The sequence below is a fragment of the Plecotus auritus genome (assembly GCF_963455305.1).
Source record: "Plecotus auritus genome assembly, chromosome: 12".
Classification (NCBI taxonomy): Eukaryota; Metazoa; Chordata; class Mammalia; order Chiroptera; family Vespertilionidae; genus Plecotus; species Plecotus auritus.
This window is the reverse complement of record NC_137778.1, coordinates 28,047,769-28,072,002: the sequence shown is the minus strand read 5'-3', so window position 1 is coordinate 28,072,002 and position 24,234 is coordinate 28,047,769. Positions and strand designations below refer to the sequence as shown.

General features: G+C 40.9%; 1 protein-coding gene across 6 annotated transcripts; it reads right to left on the bottom strand.

The window, feature by feature from the left end:
• Positions 1 to 1,281: 1,281 nt before the first annotated feature.
• On the bottom strand, positions 1,282 to 22,537 carry PRKAB2 (protein kinase AMP-activated non-catalytic subunit beta 2). Of its 6 annotated transcripts, none has more exons than XM_080647476.1 (9): positions 22,064 to 22,323; positions 17,333 to 17,499; positions 16,466 to 16,559; positions 16,111 to 16,231; positions 10,398 to 10,531; positions 9,582 to 9,650; positions 7,527 to 7,563; positions 6,425 to 6,468; positions 1,282 to 6,116 (listed from the first exon to the last, which is right to left on the bottom strand). In XM_080647476.1, the coding sequence occupies exons 1-8, from the start codon at positions 22,217 to 22,219 to the stop codon at positions 6,449 to 6,451; spliced, it is 798 nt and encodes a 265-aa protein (XP_080503602.1). In that variant the 5' UTR covers positions 22,220 to 22,323; the 3' UTR covers positions 1,282 to 6,116; positions 6,425 to 6,448. The 6 variants fall into 6 exon arrangements, with proteins under 6 accessions (XP_080503602.1, XP_080503603.1, XP_080503604.1 ...); XM_080647477.1 differs by having other exon boundaries at positions 1,282 to 4,651; XM_080647478.1 differs by lacking the exons at positions 7,527 to 7,563; positions 22,064 to 22,323 and adding exons at positions 18,835 to 18,896; positions 19,757 to 19,818.
• Positions 22,538 to 24,234: the final 1,697 nt, after the last annotated feature.

Here is a 24,234-nt window from a genome sequence, read left to right as displayed (position 1 = left end):
TGTTGTTTTTGGAAAAGTCCAGAGGCCAGCTATGAAAAACCGAGTGAAACAAAGCAATAGAAAACAAAAATTAGCCCTAGCTTGTTTGGCTCAGTGGATAGAGCGTCAGACTGTGGCCTGCATGGTCCCAAGCTTGATCCCCAGTAGGGGGCGTGTAGGAGGCAGTCGGTCAATGATTCATCATCACTGATGTTTCTATCTCTCCCTCACCCTTCCTCTCTGAATCAATAAAAATATATTAAAAAGAAAACAAAAATTACCCTGTTATAATTATGACCCCAAACAAAGCCATCTGAGGAGTGATTTGCTGTCAGAATGAAGTATATAATCTGTTTTCATGTATAATGAAGTATATGCCTGGCAGAGAAAGGATAGTGGTGCTTATCCCTGGATGTATATTAGAATAATCTGGGGACCTTAAATATAGACGCCTGAACCCCATACCAGAGATTTTCATTTAATTGGGGTAAAGGTAGTAGACTGGGCATCACTATTTTTATGGAATCTGCATAGGTTATATGCATGTGTAGCCAGGGGTGAAAAAGTTAGTCTAGGACTTGAGCTAATTCACCCCAGGATGGCTAAGTGTACAGTTTACAGAAAGTGCTGAAAATTAAATCATAGGGTTTGCAGTTCTCTAGTTAATGTCGGCATACCCTGGAACAAAAAGAAAAGAAGTGGCAGATGTAAAGATGACATCACTTGTGTTCTACCCCTATATATTCTCACTTAAATGTGCCTGCGTGGCAATTTACATTCTTTTAGGTCCTGAGACTATCAAGGCAGATAGATCCCTTTTTTTAAAATGTATTTTTAAAATATACTTTTTATTGATTTCAGAGAGGAAGGGAGATGGAGATAGAAACATCAATGCTGAGAGAAAATCATCAATAGGCTGCCTCTTGCATATCCACTACTGGGGATCGAGTCCCAAACCCCAGCATGTGCCCTGACCAGGAATCAAAACCTGACCTCCTGGTTCATGGGTCAACACTCAACTACTGCGCCACACCGGCCAGGCTTAAGATTTTTAAAAATTGAATTTTAGAAAGAGGGAGAGGGAGAAACACTGATGTGAGAAACAGCAATCAACTATTTTTCGCACACCCCTGTCAGGGATCGAGCCCACAACTCAGGCATGTGCCCTGACTGGGAATAGAACAAGCAATCTTTCAGTACTGGTTCGGGGTGATGCCCAAGCAACTGAGCCACATCGTCCAGGGCAGCAGACAGATCTTGATAATATAATCAGTAGTCAATGAACAATTCAAATATTGCTGCATAATACTTTTATTCAACAGTTTTATGGAGAAAAAACAATTTCTGCATGTGCTACATCACAATTTTCAGACACATCAGAGTCCAGTGACAAAATCCATTTGGAGAAAAGTTTTCAAATCCATTCTTGTGTGCTACCCCTCTATTAAATATTGAAAAGCAGTTCTGCACCTCAGCACTAAAGGTTACAAAAAGCACCATTTAAAGGACTCACATGTTTAATTCTTTTCAAATTATAGTATTATTTCCCCTTTATGACAGAGCTTCACTAATCCAAAATGCTTCAGTATAACAACCAACATCCTTCAATGTACCATATTCAAACAAGTCTCACATATGGGGCCCAGTGTGGAATTACAATTAATAACATCAGTGAGCTTGGCTGTTCTAAAACCTGAACCTGGTTAAGGTGACTGCTCTGTAGACAGAAACAGAAAAGCAAGATGATCAATACATAATACTATGGTAGGTATTCCTTGACCATTTAACCTGACTACAAAGTCCAGTGTTTAGTATTTCATACCAATCTTACTGCAAAAGTACTGTACTACACACAGTCCATTTTCAATTAATGTTGAAACCAATAAAAATTTCGATTTTTAACAAAACTTAATCACTTCAAAGCACAGTTGAGAAAAGCAAACCAAGACAAAGCCCAAATATGAATCCTAGAGAGATTCCATTATTATTTTTTTTAAATATATTTTATTGATTTTTTACAGAGAGGAAGGGAGAGGGATAGAGTTAGAAACATCGATCAGCTGCCTCCTGCACACCTCCCACTGGGGATGTGCCCGCAACCAAGGTACGTGCCCCTGACCGGAATCGAACCTGGGACCCTTCAGTCCGCAGGCCGATGCTCTATCCACTGAGCCAAACCGGTTTCGGCGAGAGATTCCATTATTAAGAATTGGAGTTCATAAGTAGCAGATTCGAGTTCTTTTCTTTTCTTCTTTTTGCTTATAATTTAAAATTTAAAAATAAATTCTTTTACTCCAAAAGTTTGGGTTCATTGCAGAAATCACAGCCCTTCGAGCTCCAATTGAGATTGGCGCTTAAGAACAGACAAATGCCTAGGTCCAGACTTTTATTTTATTTATTTCTTTTTTAAATATATATTTTTATTGATTTCAGAGAGGAAGGAAGAGGGAGAGAGAGATAGAAACATCCATGATGAGAGAGAATCATGGATCAGCTGCCCCCTGCAAGTCCCCCACTGAGGATTGAGCCCACACCCCGGGCATGTGCCCTTGACCGGAATCGAACCTGGGACCCTTGAGTCCGCAGGCCAACGCTCCATCCACTGAGCCAAACCAGCTAGGGCTAGATCCAGACTTTTAAAAGACAGACCTTACCCCCTCCCCGCCCAGGTTCACCATCCCATTGGTAACTGGAATCAGCAGTCCCTGGTAGAAGACAGCAAGAACTTGGCTTTAAGGATGAGTCAGAATAATGTAGGAACAAACTGTATCTGCGAGTAAGCCCATGCCCAAATCACTAGAACATGGGGATTTAGAAACCTTTGAGAACAGAATGTATTTCAAACACACACAAACATAGACTATTGCATATCATTTTTAGTTGAGGTCAAAATTTTAAAAGCCCTGTTTCCCCAGTTAAAAGCAGGAAATTCTATCATTAGTACGTCACCTTCATTTACAGCCCACATTAATATAAGCCCAGTCTGGAGGTAACACTTCTTTCAAAATTTAACTTCATTTTAGCAGCATACATGGAGTACCAATACTTTTCAAAGGTTTTATCTCAGATTCAGTAGGTCTACAGGAGACTAGAACTAATTAGAGGGAAGTAAGTGGCCAGGGTTTGTAGGATTCTCTTAGGAACTTCTCTTAGATTCTTCTTTTATAGGATTTCTTTACCATGTAAGCATTGTTTAAAAAAGCCAAACTATTAAGCATGACTGAAAGTTCTCCATACCAGCAAGATGCCTAACATTTATTTTAGGTAATGTTTGACTTGAGACCCTGATAAAGTCTACCTGACAAATGAAGTTGCATAAGAATATAGAAAAAAGGATAGAGAACAGGAACAAGAGTTGAAGGAATGTCTTTTACAGTAAATTCTGTACAATGAAATCCAAGGACACCAATATGTTATTTCTGATTTAATTTTTTAAAAAAGGATAGTTCTCAGTTATTCAAGTCTTTATTTTCCTAGTATTACTCAACTCAGTCCTTCTCTTTTTCCCATAATCCCAAAACCATGATGTAGTTCTTTAAGGGTTAATCCTCCTGAGAGCTATTTTCTTATTCTTCTGACTCTTGTGAAACTGCGCTAGTCCCTCCCAAAAGAGCTAAAAATATTTTTCTTGCTTTTATTCATTTCTCAAATCTGCTAAACTCTATTCTGCAGAAAGTAAACTATTCCTTTAACCAATACAAAAGAATGAGTGGCTATACGTGGGGCTACCTTCCTCCCTCCCTATCTACCTTCTGAAACAGTTTCTTGGGGACAGAGTGTGACAGGGTTTCTCAGGGCCATGGGACATATTAGCAGTAAAAAAAAGGAACAATACTGAAGGAGTCATCATCCAGTTCCTCTCACCCACACCTTCCATACCAGCTGTTAGGCTCCCATTTCACATCTGGCTGAGAGATTACCTCAGAATTTGGGAAACTGACGCTCTCTGCATCTTTCCTGATTAGAAAGATGTGAAGGTCACCAGCACCAAAACCTACTGTCACTGAAGCCAGACCCAATTCAACAAAGCCTTTGGCCTGAAAGAAATTGAAGGGATCTCTTTTCCTGCCCCCTCTACTGACATACCTGTGTGGAATAAAAATCTTAATACATGAACATACAGGCAATCACATTTTAATACTGTTGACCAGAAATATAAGTGCAACAAAATCCTTTATTCAAAAGCAAGGTTTTGAATCCTCCTAAGTGGCCCACTTATTTAATGGGTATTAGAAAAAAACAAAATTCTAGATTAACTGAAGATGACAGAGATCCTAAGAGTTGGTTAAAATAGGATTTGGCCTGGATTTTTTAAATGGCACACTATTCAAAAAGTGGTTGGGAGTATAAAAGTTCTCCACAAAAGCCTTTTGCTGCAGAAGGTGGCCTTAAGCGGCTAAAGCAGTATTTATTCTCAGCAATTAACCACCAAAGCACTTAGCAATTTGCATTCCCAGCAAAACACCACCACCATACCCTACTGCCTCATACGGGGATCTAAGAGGTCTACACACCCAAAGATCACTGCCTTCAGCTTTGCATGGGAAAGCAGGAGGTAACTAAACTGACCTGTGGATGCCCTCAGTGTGGCTGGGCTCATCTTAGCAGTCAAGGAGTCTCTCAAGCATCAAGTTTGGACTCCTTTGGTGTTGAATGTTTGACGTGCATTTACCTGTAATGGAAGAGCCAGATACCTGGAAAATATGTCTTATCTTTCTACCCCAAGAATAGATTGAATGCTACTTTTCATTCCACAAATGGAAATCACTGACCCCACCTCATTATCAAATATGTTTTTTAAAAAGAGGCAGAAGAACAAAACGATGGTTGAGAACACCAAGGATACTTTCTTGCTTTTCAGCCTAACAAATCTTAAGTTGGGGGAACCTTTTAGGTGCATCAAATGAGCCTGAATAAATCTGTACCTAGAGCAGTATTTAGTGTAATGATGTGCACAGGGTCAACTACATTACTTACTCTAAGGTTAAGAACTAGACTAGGGAAGAAAATCTTGGGAACCATTTATCAAGAATTCTCCTATAAAGTCTCATAAGACCAATGAAAAGGCATTTTTAATTAAAGAAAAATGTAGGCACATAAAAATCTTTCAAGGATGAAAGACATGAAAGTTTTCCCTGGCTCACCCCCACCTTCAAGGTTGTCTGCTCTGAGAAAGAGAACATGGAACAGGCCAGGCCAGGTAGGAAAACCTGTAGGGATGTGCCAATACAGCCTAAGCTGTGGCATCAAACTACTAGTAAAACAAGAAAGTAGACCTTCTGCATTCCTGCCTTTATTATTATTTTTTTTTTGTTAATCCTCACCCAATGATATTTTTTCCATTGATTTTTATAGAGTGGAAGGGAAGGGGAAAGATCGATGTGAGAGAGACACATCGATTGGTTGCCTTCCACATGCATCCCAACCAGGGCCAGGGATTGAACATGCAACCCAGGTATATACCCTTGGCCGTAAATAAAACCCACGACCCTTCAGGGTGTAGGACAATGCTCTAACCACTGAGAACACTGGCCAGGGCTTCCTGCCTTATAATGCTGAGCCATTTTCCTTAGTAGAAGTTAGTCAAGGAGTTAGTCAAGTGGTAACAAAGTGGCCTAGGCCTGTGCTGGGCTAAAAAGGACTTTCTGGCAGCCCTAGTCTCGGAGGTGGGTCAGTTATCCCACCGACTTTGAAAGGAGTCCTTTACCCAATGAGTTTTTGTGTTAGGGGAGGGTCATGTATAGGATCTGAAAGAGGTTATCAAAGCAAGAATGTAAAATGAGAGGAAAAAAGGATTTTTGTGGGGTATCTGGTATTATATAAAAAACCCATAGTGTATCCTCAGCTGAGGATAAAAAAAAAAAAATGACCACCACAAAACCAACCAACCAACCAGCAACAAGGCTGTGCCACATACTCTGGGAATACAGAAACCCATGCCAGAAAAGCTGCCCTGAAAGGAGGCAGCTGTGAGTAGGGCCAGAGTATGGCACAAGTCCATCCCTTGGAGAGCCCAGGTAGCAGTGATAGACTCTCCACCCATCAAGGATACTGAGTTCGCTCTTCATTTTAGTAAAAAAAGCTTCCTATAACGAAGGTTCTTCCTGCAGCATCCCCAAACAGTTCTTGGTGCGTCCCTAGAGGCAGAGAGAATACATCTAGCTAGTAGGCTTCCATTAACCTTCCTCTCATATGTATACATATATGTATTATTTTTCTTAAAATGAACGCCATGAATTCATAAAGCCCTCATCTTCAATCAAATGCAGAAGCAGAGCATCCTACTCAGAGGCTCAGAAACACACATATCAGCCTCAAAGCAAATCAGCCTTCCAGTCTCAGGTAAGACTAGTCTAGTCCAGAAAGGCAAGAAAACTGCTTCTGAAGCCTGGGAGGCAGAAAGGGATCCCCTCAGATGGGCTTGTACAGCAGAGTAGTGACATACTTCTTCTTGTAGCGATGGGTTGCACTAAGGACCATCACGCTGTCCTGCAAGGAAAAGAAACATGCAGCTAATTCATTATTTCAAGTGGTACACAGTTGCTCACTTTTAAGAGACATAGTTTGATATTATAAAAGGAGTTTGGTTTTAGAGTCAAATCAACTTAAATCTGATCCTGAATCCTACTGTTACTCTGTTTGTGACCTTGAATAATCTACTTCATGTCTGTAAGTCTTTTTTCCTCACCATTAAAAGGATAATACCTACCATTAAGGTGGCTCTGATGTTTACATCAGAATAGCTGGCATAGTACCTGACACATAATAGGTGCTGATGCGGAAGAAAGATTAGTCTCCTATTTCATTCCTTCCCCATTTTAAATTTGAATATTGGGTTTAAACCTAGCAAAGATAAAAAGAAACACCCTGGCAATCCATTTATAGAAGGAATCTTAAATGCAGTGAGAAGAAAGGGCATTTTCAAGCCCTGAAGCAGGTCTAATTTCCATTTAAAAAGTCTTCTTTGATCAAGAGGGGACTCAGGAATCCCCTTCTATCCTTGAATAAAGTAGACCCCAAAATCCTCCTAGGAAAGACACTCAATCCAATTGATTAATTCCAAACAGCCTAAACAATCTGGGTCAAGGCCAAGGTGAATCACAATACTCAAGACCAGTGTGAAAAGTAAAAGGTACAAGTTCCCAGGCTATGTTACAGGTTATGTATGTACCACAAGAGAAGATGGCAGGCCTGTAGACATCCATTGATAGTTAAGGAGCAGTAACAGGAGGCAAAAGTTCAATCAGATCCCTAAGAACCCAAGCAGATCCAATTGAGAAACCAGTGCATCTTCCTATTTTCCCCTATACTGTTTGTCCACAATCAGTGCTTCCCAGATTAACATTCCGTGACCAGAGAATGCTGGTCACAGCCTAAGTATGACAGAAGCAAGGCAGGTAAAAAGTTCAACTCCAAGAAGGGTTTGATAGAAATGAGGAGTAGGTGAGAGAAATACCTACTGGGAAAGACCTGGCACAGCAATATCTAGGAAAGAATATGGAATGAGGATAGGAGGATTGGACTTCAGTCCTTTCTCTGGTACTTACTGGCAATATGACCTTCTCTGAGCCTTAGTTTCTTTATCTATAAAACAGGGGTTAAAAATAATACTTACCACACAAGGTTATTATAAAAAATAAATGCAGTTAGATTTTTAAAGTACCCATTAAAGAAGTCATTTGTTAAAGAAGCTGTATCAGTGATTTCCCTTATCTGATGCACATCTAAGAAATAAAAGCAGCTTAAAAAGACGATTAGGGCCCATCCTAGATGCACTTATTCAAAATTCCTGGGATGTAGCCTCTGAATCTGTATTTTCACAAACTCTCCAGGTGATGATCATCTGGTAACTGTAGAACAAAACTTTATTCCAATAGCCAAAAACCACAAAGACATGACTAGACTGAATGACTGTTTTCAACCTAGACTCTAAAGCAGCAGAGAAATCAAGAAGGACTATAAGAATTGGAGGGGACACTGCAAATCTGGTCACATTTCTCCCAATATAGGAGAGATGCAATCACTTGGGTATATATGAATGAGGCACCTGAAAGCAGCTGTGTCCATCTTTAAAAAGTGAGCTTTAATACCACGTTTAGGTATTCTTTGAATCGAAGCTACACTTGCTTTTTGTGCAAGTGGAATTTTAGTGCTATGTACTCAAAATTAAGTAGGTAATACAGTGGTTATAGCTACCCACAGGTAAGCTAAGAACACATATGTCTGTATCTATGAGTTTCAGTTTTATATCCCACACATAAGAATTATATGGTTCTTAGCTTTTTCTGACTGATTTATTTTGCTTAGCAAAATATTCTCTAAGTCCATCCATGTTATCACAAATGGCAATATTTCATCTTTTCTTATGGCTCAGTAATATTCCATTGTATACCAGCCTATATATGTACCACATCTTCTTTATCCAATAATCCATCAAAGCACACTTTGGTTGTTTCCATGTCTTGGCCTCTGAGTATAATGCTGCAATAAACATACATATATATATAACACACATATATAAACACACATATATACACACACATATACATACATATATATATATATATATCTTTGCAAATGAATGTTTTTAAATTTTTCAGGTAGAGACTCAGAAGAAGGACTGCTGGGTCATATGGTAACTCTATTCTTAATTTTTTGAGAAGCCACCGTACTGTTTTCCATAGTGGCTGTACCAGTTTACATTCCCACTAGCAGTGAATGAGGGTTCCTTTTTTTCCCACAACCTCTCCAATACCTGTCTTGTTGATAATAGCCATTCTAACAGGTATGAGGTGGTATCTCATTGTAGTTTTGATTTGCATTTCCCTAATAGCTAGCGAAGTTGAACATCTTTTCATACATCTGTTGGCCATTTGTATGTTTTCTTTCGAGAAGTGTCTGTCCAGGTCCTCTGCCCATTTTTAATTGGATTATATGTTTGTTTTGTGTTGAGTTGCATGAGTTCTTTATGTATTTTGGATATTAACCCCTTATTGGAGCTGTTGTTTGCAAACATCATCTCCTACTCGATTGGTTGCCTTTTAGTTTTATTGGTGGTTTCTTTCGCTGTGCAGTTTTTTGAAACTAAGATAAAAAAAAACACCAACCCACTAGTTTAAAAAAGTTCTTTATTTATCTCTCTCTCCCAATTTTTTTTTGGGGTAGGCAACCAACATTTTTGGTGGCCTAAAAAAAAAAATAAGTAAGTTCTTTATATGACTGTCAGTGTTGCTCAGTGGTTGAGTGTTGACGTAGGAACCAAGAGGTCACCCGTTCGGTTCCTGCCTGTTCAGGACACATGTCCGGGTTGCAGGCTCAATCCCCAGTATGGGGCATGCAGGAGGCAGCCAATGGATGACGTTTCTCTCTCACTGATATTTCTCTCTGTCCTTCTCCATTCCTCTCTCTCTAAAAAATCAATAAAAACTTATTTGGGGGGGAAAAAAATAAGTTCCTTATAATTTGACCATTATTGCCAGCCTCAGCTTCAGTGAAGTAGCAGAGCAAGTAATCACTGGAAAACATATGTTACCCTTATGTGTGGGATATAAAAGTGAAATCCATTTTGGGGAGCTCTATGAAGAGCCAGCCCCACCACTTACCTTTATGGACAATGCATAGAGATGGTTCAGCATAACGTGATTTGGTTCAGGGAGCAAGGCTGGATCACACTAAGAGAAAAAAAAAATCACTAATTGGGGTTAAATGCACAGTCTTAAACCAGGCAGTTTCTTCTTCCTCAAGCCCTTTGGGATTGTTGAGAAACTCTAAACTAGTATATATTGTTCCTTTTACATACTGTACTCATCCTTGTATATATCAATACAGTCTCATTACAGGAAATCAGGAAAATTCTGAGTCCAGGACAGAAATGCTAAGCCTCAATTCATCTTCCTTAACAGAGCTAAGACAAAAATCTTGGCCCACATCACACATAGAAGATACAGGCTTAAGAGGCAACAGTAATCTTAATGGGAATCATGTGAATTGACTAGAGATGTAAATTATATGAAAACCACACACAAAAAAGGACCACTTTATACTTCTTTTCTATATCCTCAAGTGATAAATGCGCCCTATATTGTGTTGGAATATAAGTTCCCGAAACTAGTTCTAGTAATCCATAGCTCTGGGCCTGAATTACTTGGAGTAGAAGACAACTATGAATTTTGATATCAGTACCTGGAAAAGTCACAACTCAGCCCTAAAAAAAAGAAACTATAATAATATATGTATCTATATATAGCTATATGTATGATAACAATATGAAAAGATTAGAATTCTTTTTTCCATATATGTGATGAATACATATATAACAATCACCTTTGTAATAATCCCAACCTCCAGGATTACTAAACTTTAGCTCAAATGGTCCCAGTGACCTCAAGATGCCCCAGCAATACTCTCAGGATACTCACAGAAATATTAGTGTCCTTGTTAAGAATAACTTGGAGAAGGTGAGGAGGCAAGATGGGCGGGGATTTGAATCTCTCCTCAGATCGAAACACATACATTTCTTGACTATAAGGGCCTGGGGGTGAGCTGGAAAGGTCTGGAAGACATTTATCCAAATATAAGGGAAAGTTAGAGAACTAGTAAAAACGCATGAAAAAAAATATCGTCATGGCATCTAATAATAAATACAAAGAAGTAATGAATCATAAACTTGTGACATGTTGGGTCTACAACTGTAAGGCAGACAGGAAAAAGTCTGAGTTATCCTGAACATAAACTAAAGTTCCTCAACCTGGAAACATGATATGGAGGATAAAGGAGGAGAAGAGGGGTAAAAGAGGTGGGTTTTGGGAAGAAGTACTCCATTTATCCGTTTCCTCATTCATACAATATGGTCAGTTTCCTTCATAAAATAAAAAGAATCTCTACCCTATTTCACAATGTTTTTAAGGAATCAAATAAGAAAACAAATGTGACAATGCCTTGTCACTGTAAAACAGTATAAAAAGATTACATTTCTTCTTTTTTTTTTTCCACCCAGGAAACAGACAAGGTTATAAACTTTAAGATTACTTATACTACCATGATTGCAACAATGAGGACAAAATTACTAATAATATAGTAGTCATTAGGGAAATGCAAATAAAAACCACAATAAAATACCACTTAACATGCATTTAGATGACTATAATAAAAAAGACTGACAAGAACAATAATTGTTGGCAAGTATGTGGAGAAATTGGAACCTCTGTACTATTCCCATTGCTGGAGGGTATGTAAAATGGTGCCGCTGCTTTGAACAGTTTGGCAGTTTCTTCAAAAGTTAAACATAAAGTTAACATATGACCCAGAAATTATATTCCTGGGTATATACCTAAGAGAAATGAAAACATGTCTACACAAAACTTGAACACAAATGTTCAAAACAGCATTATTTATAATAGACTAAAAGCAGAAACAAATCCAAATGTCCATCAGCTAATGGATGGGTAAACAAAATAGTATATTCATACAATAGAATTTTATTCGGCTATAAAAGGAATAAAATACTGATACATATTACAACATGGATGACCATATTAAGTGAAAGAAGCCAAACACAAAAGACCACATATTGTATAATCCCATTTACATGAAATGTCCCATATAGGCAAATCCATAGACACAAAGTAGATTTGTGGTTGCTAGTGACTGCTGATAGTTATGGGATTTCTTTCTGGGGTGATAAAAATACTCTGCAATTAGACAATGGTGATGGTTACAGAACTCTGTGAATATACCAAAAATTACTGAATTTTACACTTTAAAAGGGTAAGTTTTATGTATGTGAAAAAAAAGAAAAATGGCCCTGGCCGGTTTGGCACAGTGGATAGAGTATCTGCCTGGGCACTGAAGGGTCCCAGGTCAATTTTGGTCAAGGGCGCATACTTCGGTTGCGGGCTTAATCCCAGTCGGGGCGTGTATGGTAGGTGGCCACTCAATGTGTCTCTCTCACATCCATGTTTCTCTCTCTGACTCTCCCTCTCCCTTCCACTCTCTCTAAAAATCAATGGAAAAATATCCTCGGGTGAGGATTAACAAAACAAACAAAAAAAATGTATGTAAACCAGAATAGAAGAAAATATATAAAAATAAAGAGAACTAATTTAAAAAAGAGAGAACTATAACTGTTTGCTTAACAAATTTTAATATTTGTTTATAGTTTCCAGTGAAAAAGATTTTAATAACCAGTATAAGAACTCAGATTTCAGTTGACTATATGAGAGGCAAAAGAGTAGCAATAATATTGCTATATTAAGAAATATCTTAAAACTATATAGAACTTGAAATTTTTCAAAATACTCTGTTATTTTGTCATGTGATCCACAAAACACCCCTTGGAAGTATGTAGAAAGTTTTTATTTCCCTTTCATTCAAAATTTAAAAAAACAAATTGGTTAAGTGATTTGCCCAAAGTTACATACTTAGCAACACAGTCATTGAGTGCAGATTCCTAATAAAATGTATTCTAAACTTACCTCAGTGGATCAGGAAATTGGGTAAAAGAGGGAAGAAATATCGAAAGTGTGCTAGTCCTCTCTCTATATATAATTATGACTATATGTCCAGTATTTATTGGCTGCTATGTCAGAATAATGTAATATAAAAATTTAGTCACAAGTGGCCTCATGATTTAATTTGGTATTTTTAAACCCTTTTTATTCACTGTCCCACCAGCCAAGAAGAATGCCCAGCTTTACTTTCTTTCCTTTTTTTTTTAATTTAATAAGTTTTTATTGTTCAGATTATTACAATTGTTCCTCTTTCCCCCCACCCCCCATAGCTCCCCTCCACCCGGTTCCCACCCCACCCTCTGCCCTTACCTCCCCTCCACTGTCCTCATCCATAGGTGTACGATTTTTGTCCAGTCTCTTCCCGCACCCCCCACACCTCTTTCCCCCCCGAGAATTGTCAGTCCACTCCCTTTCTATGCCCCTAATTCTATTATATTCTCCAGATTATTCTGTTCATCAGATTTTTTATTCACTTGATTTTTAGATTCACTTGTTGATAGATACGTATTTGTTGTTCATAATTTTTATCTTTACCTTTTTCTTCTTCTTCCTCTTCTTAAAGAATACCTTTCAGCATTTCATATAATACTGGTTTAGTAGTGATAAACTCCTTTGGCTTTTTCTTATCTGTGAAGCTCTTTATCTGACCTTCAATTCTGAATGATAGCTTTGCTGGGTAATCTTGGTTGTAGGTTCTTGCTATTCATCACTTTGAATATTTCTTGCCACTCCCATCTGGCCTGCATAGTTTCTGTTGAGAAATCAGCTGACAATCGTATGGGTGCTTCCTTGTAGGTAATTAACTGTTTTTCTCCTGCTGCTTTTAATATTCTCTCTTTGTCTTTTGCTCTTGGCATTTTAATTATGATGTGTCTTGGTGTGGTCCTCTTTGGATTCCTTTTGTTTGGGGTTCTGTGCGCTTCCTGGACTTGTAAGTCTATTTCTTTCACCAGGTGGGGAAGTTTTTGGTCATTATTTCTTCAAATAGGTTTTCAGTATCTTGCTCTCTCTCTTCTTCTGGCACCCCCATAATTCAGATGTTGGTACGCTTGAGGTTGTCCCAGAGGCTCCTTACACTATCTTCATATTTTTGGATTCTTTTTTCTTTTTGCTTTTCCGGTTGAGTGTTTTTTGCTTCTTTGTATTTCAAATCTTTGACTTGATTCTTGCGGTCCTCTAGTCTGCTGTTAGGTCTCTATATAATATTTTTTATTTAAGTCAGTGTATGTTAAATTTCTAGTTGGTCCTTTTTCATATCCTTGAGGAACTCGCTAAATTTATTGGCCTTTTCTAGGAAATTCTTGAAAAACCTTATAACTGTGGTTTTAAACTCTATATCCAGTCGTTTGCTTTCCTCCATTTCTTTCATTTGTGATCTCTTTCTTTGTCTCCACATTTTCGCTGCTTCTCTGAGTTGGTAGAGTAGCTTTGTGTGCTAGGTGTCCTATAAGGCCCAGTGGCTCAGCCTTCCCAGTTACCTGAGGTGGACACTCTTGGTGCACCCCTTTGTGGTCTGTGTGCACAGCCTTGTTGTAGTTAAGTCTTGATTGTTGTTGGTATCACTGGGAGGAATTGACCTCCAGGCCAATTGGCTGTGAGGATCAGCTGTGTCTACGCTGGGAGAACTTCTGTGCTGGAGACACCCTTATGAGACAAGACTTGCAAAATTGCAAAAGCCTCTGTGCTCAGCTTGGATGGGGCGGAGTCTCAGGGTGGAGCAGACAGCCTTGGCTTCCCATCAGCCCTGCCCTATGAGGCCCCTGGGTCTCAGTGTCCCTCGGTAATCGCTGCAAGCACCTCTGGGAGAAAGCCGCCCTCGAGTTTCGCCCGCTGCCAGACAGACCAGTTTCTCCCCGAATGAGTCTGGGTTCCCAGAGTCTCACCCAGAACTGGAGTTCAGCGCAGTTGGGAGCTTCCGTCTCCCTCCTGCTTGAGAAAGCCAGCCACGCACTCAGCAGTCAGTCCTCTCCACATGCGCCCCTCCGGACCTCTGCCTTTCGCAGCTCCCCTGAGTTTCAGTGTGCTTTTCTCTTTTCCTGACAGTCCAGATTCTCCCTGTATGAGTCTGGGTCCCCAGGGTCTCGCCCTGAATTGGAGTTCAGAGCAGTCGGGAGCTTCTGTCTCCCTCCCGCTTGAGAAAGCCAGCCACGCACTCAGCCGCCAGTCCTCTCCGCCTGCGCTTCTCTGTAACTCAGCCTTTTGCAGCTCCTCTGAGTCTCCGTGTGCTTTTCTCTTTCCTTCTAGTTGTACAATGTCCACTTAGCCAGCTTTCCTGTGGTTCTGGATGATGTCCGTTTTGTCTTTTAGTAGTAGTTTTGAAATTGTTGTGCGAGGCAGCAGTTTAGGTGTTTACCTATGCCGCCATCTTGGTTTCTCTCCAGCTTTACTTTTTCTTATATAATGAAAACAACATTTTTACAATTTTCATAAACAATTATACTATTGATTATTCTTTTAGAAACTGCTTCTTCTTGTAACCCACACTTAGTGCTCTGAGATTCTAATATGCCCCATTTCAGGTACTGTGTCTCCTCAATTGAGAATCTAAGCCTCCAATTTTATTCATAAGGAACCGAGAACCAAAAAGGTTGAAGGACTTGTCCATGATGGCAAAGCTAGTCAGTAGCAGAGGCAGGCTTTGAGCCCACAAGGGAGAAGTATGCTCACTAGAAACACAGTGCACACAGTTCTGTAGACAGTCATAGCCTTTATTGTAAAGTAACAAAATGGTAACTGTGAGAGTGACTAGCAAATCACCTATCTGGTGCTGCAGCAAATGCACATAGAGATGAAGGCCTTCCTTGGAAAAAATATTGGGAGAAACAAAAGGATACAGGCCTTTTATTCTTTCAAGGCATTAAAAAAAAGAAAGAAACACTTACAAAACTTCAGTTAACATATACACACAAGAATTGTGGGGTTTTGTAATTCCTCTTTCCCTACAGACTGCCATTCCTGTAGGGTCCTATAACACTGTAGGCAAACCAGACAACATCTAGCCCCCGGGCAGTGGGTGGAGGATGATACCACCAAAGGTCAATGAAAAACTTGAAATATTGTTAGAAATAGATTTTTAAATATAGGCCATAGCCCATTATTTGCCAAAAAGGAAAGGATAAAATAGAAAATAGAGTGCATCATATGTAATAAAGGCAAACACTGTTCTGCAAGACTTGTGTTATAGGTGTGTATGTGTGTGTGTGTGTGTTGGGTTATAATGTAAAACAAAAGATCTACATTACTGCAGATCCTGGTTAAAGTTTGAAATCAAATACTCTAAACTGAGATTTTTTTGTCTCAGAGCATGGGACCAAAATGCTTACAGAATTACACAGGGTGGGGCAAAAAATAGGTTTACACTTGTTTGTATGGAAAATAATAAAAATGATAAATAATAATACAAGCATAAACTCTGTGTTTCACATACCCACAACTATAAACCTACCTTTGTCTCACCCTGTATATAATTCAGAAGATTCCTGAAGAGAAAATGAAAATAAAACACACAAATAAACACAACAAAAATTCTTTACAAAAAAAAATAAAAAAATAAAAACCACTCTTGGGAAGGAACATGCATTATAAGAAAAACATCAAGAAAGAGCAAATACTACAAAATTACCTCGACAAGATGTCTCCGAGCTTTCCATTGAATCTAGTTTTAAAGCATCAAACACCTCAAAATCGGATTTTTTGACATGGATCAAATTGTTAATCGTGCCAAGCTGACTGGTAACCACAGGCTGAAACAGTGAATGGGAAAAATGTATGAGTCCCTGTTTCAAATCCACCTCTTCATTCAACTCTCCTCTTTTTAAAAATGATCATATTCGCCCCCTCCATCTTTTATCAAGAAATAAATCCTCCAGTGCAGGAGAGCTGCTGCCATCAATCCTGACAGCAGTGAAGTTTGACACCAAGGGAAATAGCTAGGAGGAGACTAAGTCAGTGGTTACCCTTGGAGGTCAAGGCCTTACCTCTGATGGATCATGAACCCACTGTCCATCCACAAAGAACTTGTACTGATGCTCTCCCTCAGGGAGGTCCAGGATGGCCACAAAGTCATTATGGCTACAGAAGAAAACAGAAAGTTAAATAGGCCAAGTTCTTATCAGAAGACGGAAAGTAAATGTAAAAACCACGAGGCAATAAAAATATCATACCAATTATCCTCTACACTGCTAAGTGATTGTAGCCTTTGAAGTAATTTATAAACCCAGTTTCCTTTCCTAGATCATGTTCAGCATGTATTTGCCAACCCCTCCCAATAAATTGAGTTCTTAACTAATGTCTGGAAAAATATAATAAAAATGTTAAAGTCTTCCAAAACGATTCACCTTAGTACAACTATTTTGCTTCAGCAGAACAGATCCCTCACAAGTGTAAATAAGATAGCAGGTAGGTTCAGGATACAGAAGTGGCTCAAGGTACCCTTTCCATATTTTGGTGAGCATCTTCTGGAAGATTACGTACTGACAGGTAGGCCGTTCTGATAACCAGTTAAATAATTCATTATTGCCCTGGAGGCAACAAATAACATTAGAACTTCACAGTGTGTTTCGTTTTAGTGCAGAAGTCAGAGCAACTAGACTCAGCTAGTTATAAAACACTTCCTACAAGCATAGAAAGGACTTGAATTAATACAGTCCTAAAGAATGTGCCCACAAAACTATAAATCCCTCTGAGTAGTAAAACACCTCTGAGTCATTATGAGATTTAAAAAAAAAGTTGCAGATTAGTCACTGGTCACAGAAAATGTTCAAGAGTCCCTAGCAGGTGGAAAGTAGTCCAGCCAGGTCTCTACTCCTGGACTCTGTAGACTCAATCAAGACACTTGTCTTCACCTCTTAATCAGTGGAATCTTGGTGCTCCAATTGTTGAAGGACCCAGAGATGAAGACCTCCTTGCCTCCTTCAGACCAGCGGATAACAGTGGGTCGGGCCTGCTGTGTGGGCTTTACGGAGTCCTCCAAATCCTGCTGCCATGATACAAACTCTTTGTCCCCAGGGAGCTGTAAGAAGGATTAGGTCATCCCTAAGTTGTGACCCAGGAATTCTTAAAAGGTCACTCTCCTCCCTAGGGCAGAGAGGGGTGCTATGTTTCTGCTAAGGGTTAATAAGCCCTGAAATTAGCAAGTTTGGTTTTGAACACACTATAGATAAATAACTCATCTAGGACCAATATGGTCAAATAAATGACTTATGCTCACAAGCTGCCCAAATCACATCCTAACTTCCAAGTCTGTTTCCTGTTATCACATTAACTCACAGGCAGGCAACTGTGATATGCTTCTGAGTGCCTCTTAAGAGGAAAAATGTGAAAATGAAGTGTGTGTATATACACACACACACACACACACACACACACACACACACACACACACACATATATATATAAAAGCCTAAGTGATGAAACAACTGGTCGACTGGTTGCTATGATGCACACTGACCACCAGGGTTCAGATGCTCAATGCAGGAGCTGCCCCCTGGTGGTCAGTGCACTCCCACAGCCAACCTCCCACGGCCGGCCAACCTCCCATAGTCCCTCCCCCAGGCTAGCCAGCATCAATTGCCGGCCAGGCCAAGGGACCCCACCCCTGCATGGATTCGTGCACCGGCCTACAGTCTTATATAATAAAAGACTAATATGCAGAATGACCAGTGGAATGACTGGTTGCTATGATGCGCACTGACCACTGGGGGCAGACACTCAACACAGGAGCTGCCCCCAGCCCGCAGGCCCCAGGCAAGCCAAGGAGAGTGCCAGCGGGGGCCTCCCCCCAGCCCCGTCTCCTCCCCCCACCCCCTGGTCATCCTACAGATCAGCCCTGATCACCGGCCAGGCCTAGGGACCCTACCCATGCATGAATTTTGTGCACCGGGCCTCTAGTGGTTCTATAAAAAATAATTACATTAGCCATGTATTTTTCATGTGCAAGTATGAACATCTCTCAATTATCAGTTACAATGGAAGATAGAGACTAAAATTCATAAATAATTCATAAACTCCATTTTAGCTAATAGGTTACAAATTAAAAATATAAAAACCAGATCATTGGTTTCTTAAATTTTGAGAATTGGTTATGAACTCTTATTTGCTCACCATACTAATTATTTCAGGAGTAGGAATGAAAATTCTGGAGCCTCAAGAAACATCAGATCAAAAACAAAGCTTCCTTAAACAAAAGCAGTTCCAATATCAAATGAGGTCTGTAGGATTCTGAAAAATACTGACTCCTTACTTAGTTTCTTTTCATTACCATGTTGGGAAATTTCCTGGGACTGGGAGACTGAAGAAAGAGGTTGACAATGCCATCATTACATCAGAGTTTATTAAGGGAACTTACATGAGGTTCATCTTGGGCTTCAGCAAGATAATGTGGATAAACTCCAAGCCCTGCAGCAGGCACTGAAGAAATATATAGAACAGAGCAAAATGGATAGGAGTACTGGGGCAGGGGCTGCCCTAAATAAGGGGAAATAGTCTTAGTGCCTGCCCAGGGCAGGACAAGGGCTTGTTCTAGGAACCAGTACAACTGGGACATATGGGAGAGGTCAATCAAACAATCTCTGAGGGAATTTACAGGAAGCAATCTCTGTTCTGGCAGGGATCTAGCTGGATGTAGGTAGAGGACATATATTAGAACAGTCTCTCCACATACCATCCTTTAGAAGAAGAGTTGGCAAACTATGGCCAGTAAGCCAGATGTTTTATAAATAAAGTTTTATTGGAAAATAGCACACTCATTCATTTACTTAGTATCTCAGCTGTTTTCATGCTACAGTGGCAAAAATGGGTAGTTGTGAGAGACTATATGGTCTGCAAAGTCTAAAATATTTACTATCTGGCCCTTTACAGAAAAAAGTTTGCTGAGCCCCACTTTACATTGGCTTAAATAACATTGGTAAATAGAGAAATAAGACTGTACAGTATCAAGGGAAAAGATTACCAAAGAGCCCTGGCCAGGTGACTCAGTTGGTTGGGCATCCTCCCATGCACTGAAAGGCTGCCTGTTGGATTCCTGGTCAGGGCACATGCCCGGGTTGCAGGCTCGATCTCTAGTTGGGGTGTGTGCAGGAGGCAGCCAATCAATATTTCTCTCTCACATTGACGTTTCTCTGTCTCTCCCTCTTCCTTCCTTTCTCTTTAGAATCAATAAAACATATTTTAAAAAAAAAGATTACCAAATAAAATAATGTGTGTTTTTTTTTTTAAAGGGCTAGCTTATTCATTTGGGCTTTATTTTCAAAATGGCTGCGGTAGTCTACCTTCCATACTGCCTCTCGATCTTCCTCAGAACTGCACCGAGACACCAGTAGCAGTATAATCTGAAGTAAACGGAGAAAGAGAAATGAAGGCACTTTCACATTATATAAGTGGCTTAAGAGAAAAGCTGGTCTCCATGTTCTTAAAGCAACGCACTCTTGTCTGACAAGCTGCATTAGAATTACAAAATGTCTACGTATGTCTAAGAATAATCCTCAGATTCTGATTCAGAGATAGGGTCTGGGAATCTCCTTAAGTTTCCCATATAATGTTAAACAAAGAAAAAAAAACCCCTCATTTTTAGAGATCTGTCCTAAAATAGATAATATAACATATGACATGTCTGGAATTTGCTTCAAAATAATTGATGGGGAGAGTGAATGCGTATAGGTTATATAAATTCATTCATGATTTGATCATTGTTTAAAATGGGAGACAGGTATTTAGGAGTTCATTACACTGTTCTTCCTAAACTTCGAAACATGGAAAATGTTTCACATTTTCCATAAAGTGTTTAAACAAATGTCAGGTGATTTTAATGTGCAAACAGAATTGAGAACTGAAGAAGGTTGGCATTCAAAGCAATGAATTCAATCCCACTGCCACTGTTTCTATCAGTTACTTTTAGGATTTAGGATTTTCCATTTAGAATTTGAAAGCTACAAACTATTAATATGCCTAGCTTTGGAAGAAAGCCCTTCCATGTATGACATGACATTTCTGTGGTAGATATGAGTACTGCTGACTAGCAGAAAGACTGTTTACGCCAAGTTAAATTGTCAGCAAAGGCATCAGGGAAAGAGACAATTAGGATTACAGTATGAAATGTTCAAGTAAAACACTGAGGGAAGAAGACAGTAATTTGAGAACTATAAAATTTTAGATTTGGAAGAGATCTTAGGAATGATCTGAACCAATTTTCTTATTTCACAAATGCCAAGACTGAGGGAAGGGAAAGAATGATCCAAAATAGGCTCCATTTTCAGATAGAGCAACCTGGCTTCAATCCAGGACACCGAATACTGCACTCACAGTTTGACAAAAACACTTCTTAATTCCTGAGTCATCAATGTAGGAAAATGGGAAAAAATACAGTGAGGTAGATCACCTTGAGAAACCTTGAATACGTAAATTCAGATGGCTGGATGGACAGCCCAAATGATGAGGAAGGAGTCCTGAAGTGGGAGAAGAAAGGAACAGAAAAGAAACCCCAAGAAGTGGTCCCTTTAATCATCCTCAGTCCTCCTTTCTCTGATTACGTTCTCAGTTGGGATCCAAGAAAATAACCAAATTCTATGTGCTACCAACTAGGCAAATCATTCTCTACTACTTTGTTGAAGAAATAAGAAACATCAAACACACTCCAATCTCCTCAATCCCTTCATTTTTTTTTATTTATTTATTTATTTATTTATTTATTTATTTATTTATTTATTTATTTATTTATTTTTACTTCATCCCAGTTGGCCTTAATGCATTTAATGCTGACAGCTCTAAAAGTGATTAGAAGCATTTGGGTGGTAATCATATTGCTGTCAGCTCCATCTGTCCTTTCTGTAGAGTAAACACACGTTACTGCTTTCCTGAGAAACCTTGGAACTGAGAGCAAGTTCTCCGGAGCAGCCGTGGGTGGTCCTTTTTAGCCATGCTAGCATTATGAAGTACTACTGGGAAATGGAGAAATCCTGGAATTATTTGCTCTGCCACTGGAGGAGCAGCTGGGCATGAGAGGAGCACAACCTCAGTCACTGCAGACAGCCAGAGTATGGGGCAAAAACTGAGCGGTGATATCCTTTTTTGAGCCCCACTGCTAGAAGAAAGTATTCAAATAAGCAAGCGGTTGCCACAAACAGCCAAGCCAAAGGGAAAGGGATCAGAAGTGCTGAGCTCCTAGAAGGGTATCATGTTTACATGATACTGATACACATAAGTTGTCAGGGAAAATATTCATTTACCCACCTCCGGGCAAATGTGAGAAACTGAAGTTTTCCACCAGCGCTTTTAACCTATAGTAGTATTCATCAACACTTTAGAAGAGGACACCTTCCTGTTAGGAGAACCAAAGATAAGGGGGCGGGGGTCCTTCTGTCATGCTAAAAATGTGGCCAACAGACTGGTCGGAAAACAAGAATTCTCACTTCTATTTGGAGGCAGCACTGCAAGAGGAATTGCCATCCAACATCTCCATCCCCGAAAAACCCCTTTAATTCACAAAAACCGTAACCTCGATCAGTGGGATAACTAAGAAAGGGAGGAGGAGCCCTGACGCCCAGGCCGCTGCAGTATCGCCACCCATTGGGTTCGCTCACCTTGGAGTCGGGCAGGCTGAAGACGCTGGGGTCGTCGGTGCTGCCCACCATGATCTTGTGCTCCTTGCTCGGGCCTTGGCCGCCGGCGCCCTCCGCGCGCACAGCCTTGGCGCCGTGGCGCTCCCCGGCCACCCGGTCGCTGGCGGTGTTTCCCATGGCTGCAGCTCGCGTCGGGGCCACCTGTCGTGGGAACAACACAGAGCGGGGAACACCCCGGCGGCGCGTCAGGGGCACCTCCGGCCCCGCCCCTTCGCCTGGGGTTCCGGTTCAGGGAATCCCCGCCGCAGGGAAGCCGTCTTGAGGTCGCTTCCCTCCCGGGTCTCCAGGAATGCCCGGACCCCGCCCCACCCACCCTTGCTCCTTCGCCGTGCGTCGCTCAGGAATCCCGCTCTCGGGAACTCCCAGGCATCCCCGCGCTCACGCCCGCACCCCGATCACCTCCCGCCAGCGCGATGGGTGTTCTGAGGATAGGGCCACCAATAAAGTTATTGAAATTGAAGCCGCGCCCGGGTAGCAATCCGGGTTTCCTTCAAAAATGGCTACAGCCCGCCCCGCGCGCGTTCCCTGCGGCCGCGCTGTGCCCAGGCCCGCCGGCCTCTCTAGCGCTGCCATCTCGATGGTGGACAGCCGCGCGCAGCCTCCAGCGCCGCGCGGGGCGCCCGTCCGCAGTCAACTAGGGGCCGGACCGGGCCTCTGCCCGCAGGATTGCCCTGGGAGACGGTTCGCTGAGTCCGGGCCTCGCGTGAGGGGGACGCGGTCCCCGAATGACACTCGGGCTGCCACCCAGCCTCCCGTGTTCAGTACCTGGAGGAACGGTGCTTTCTTCCCGGCCCCTCACCTGGCCTCAGTTTCGCCAAAGCCGGTTTCTTGTTCGTAGGCGACCCGGAGAGGTGGGTTCCTAGAGGGAATAAGAACCTGGGCTTCCCACGGCCGGCCGGATTGCGTGAGGTTGAAACTAAGTGCTGTAGGGAGCAGTCTGGGGGCCCAGGGAAGGAGTGATTAGGAGATAACCTTAAGTTAGTGAAATGCCAGTCTAAAAAGAAGGGGGAAGCTATTCCAAGCTAAGAAACAGTATATGCAATGAGCAACCTCAGAAGAAATAAAATTCAAGGAAGAGAGCAACAACAAAAACAACCGAGGAATAAATACTAGGCAGAAGAGGGCAAAGATAGTCCTGGGTTTGGGACAGATCCAGGCTTTTACTGATAATGAATGGTATTTAACAATTCTTACTTTGTATTATAATTACATGGGTGTCTCATTTCCTACTAGCAACCCTTGTCGCTCAACACGTGTTACACAGACCACCTAAGAGATTGTTCCAAATGCAAAATCTGGGCTCCATCCCATAGAATTGAAATCTTCGTTTTAACAAGATCCCCAGGGGAGAGTGTGTGCATATCGACCTGTAAGAAGCACTACTTTGACAATTGGCAAAGAGCAAATCTTGATTTGATTCCTCTTCATATTCTGCACGCACCTTGTACAGAGTATGCTTTAATAACATTTGCAAACTGAAGGATAAGTTACTACATTTCTCACAAGATAATGCCATTAGGCTTAAACACAGCCAGTGATGGGGACCCTGAAGTCACACAAGGCCACCCCCTTTCTGAATGAGCTGCTCTATTTATTAAAAAGTTCATTTTTATATTTTAAGTTGAAAACCCACCACTTAAGTCCAACAAATCCACTGCTCCCCCTTTTATCTGTGCTCTGCATCTCATAAACTCAGTTTTCTGGCTCTTACCCAAAGACAGTTAGCATTAAAAAGGCACATTTTTACCGCAACCTTTTGCTTACCCCTCCAAAATCTGACTGTCTGCTTGCATCCTATTTGGTTATCCCTGCCTCCCCCACCCCGCCTTCCTTTCATCCTTTCCATAGGACTCTGAAACTATGAGGATGAGTGCAGAGTCCTTTGTCTTGAGGCTTTTCTTTCTTGCTTGCAGGTGGGAATCTTAGGGAAGGTCTCAGGGGAGAGTTTCTGCAAATTATTCATCAGTTTTCCAGGTGTGCTTTTTCAGGGTTGTGGTCTCCACTGATGGGTCATTGTCAGGGTAGGGGGTCGTTAGTCATTGCAGCTGGTCCTGGTGTTGACTACCTGTTTTGCTGTTTTTCTTCAGCTGGCGCTAAATACAGCTGAGGCCTAGATGTTATCTCTAGGGAAG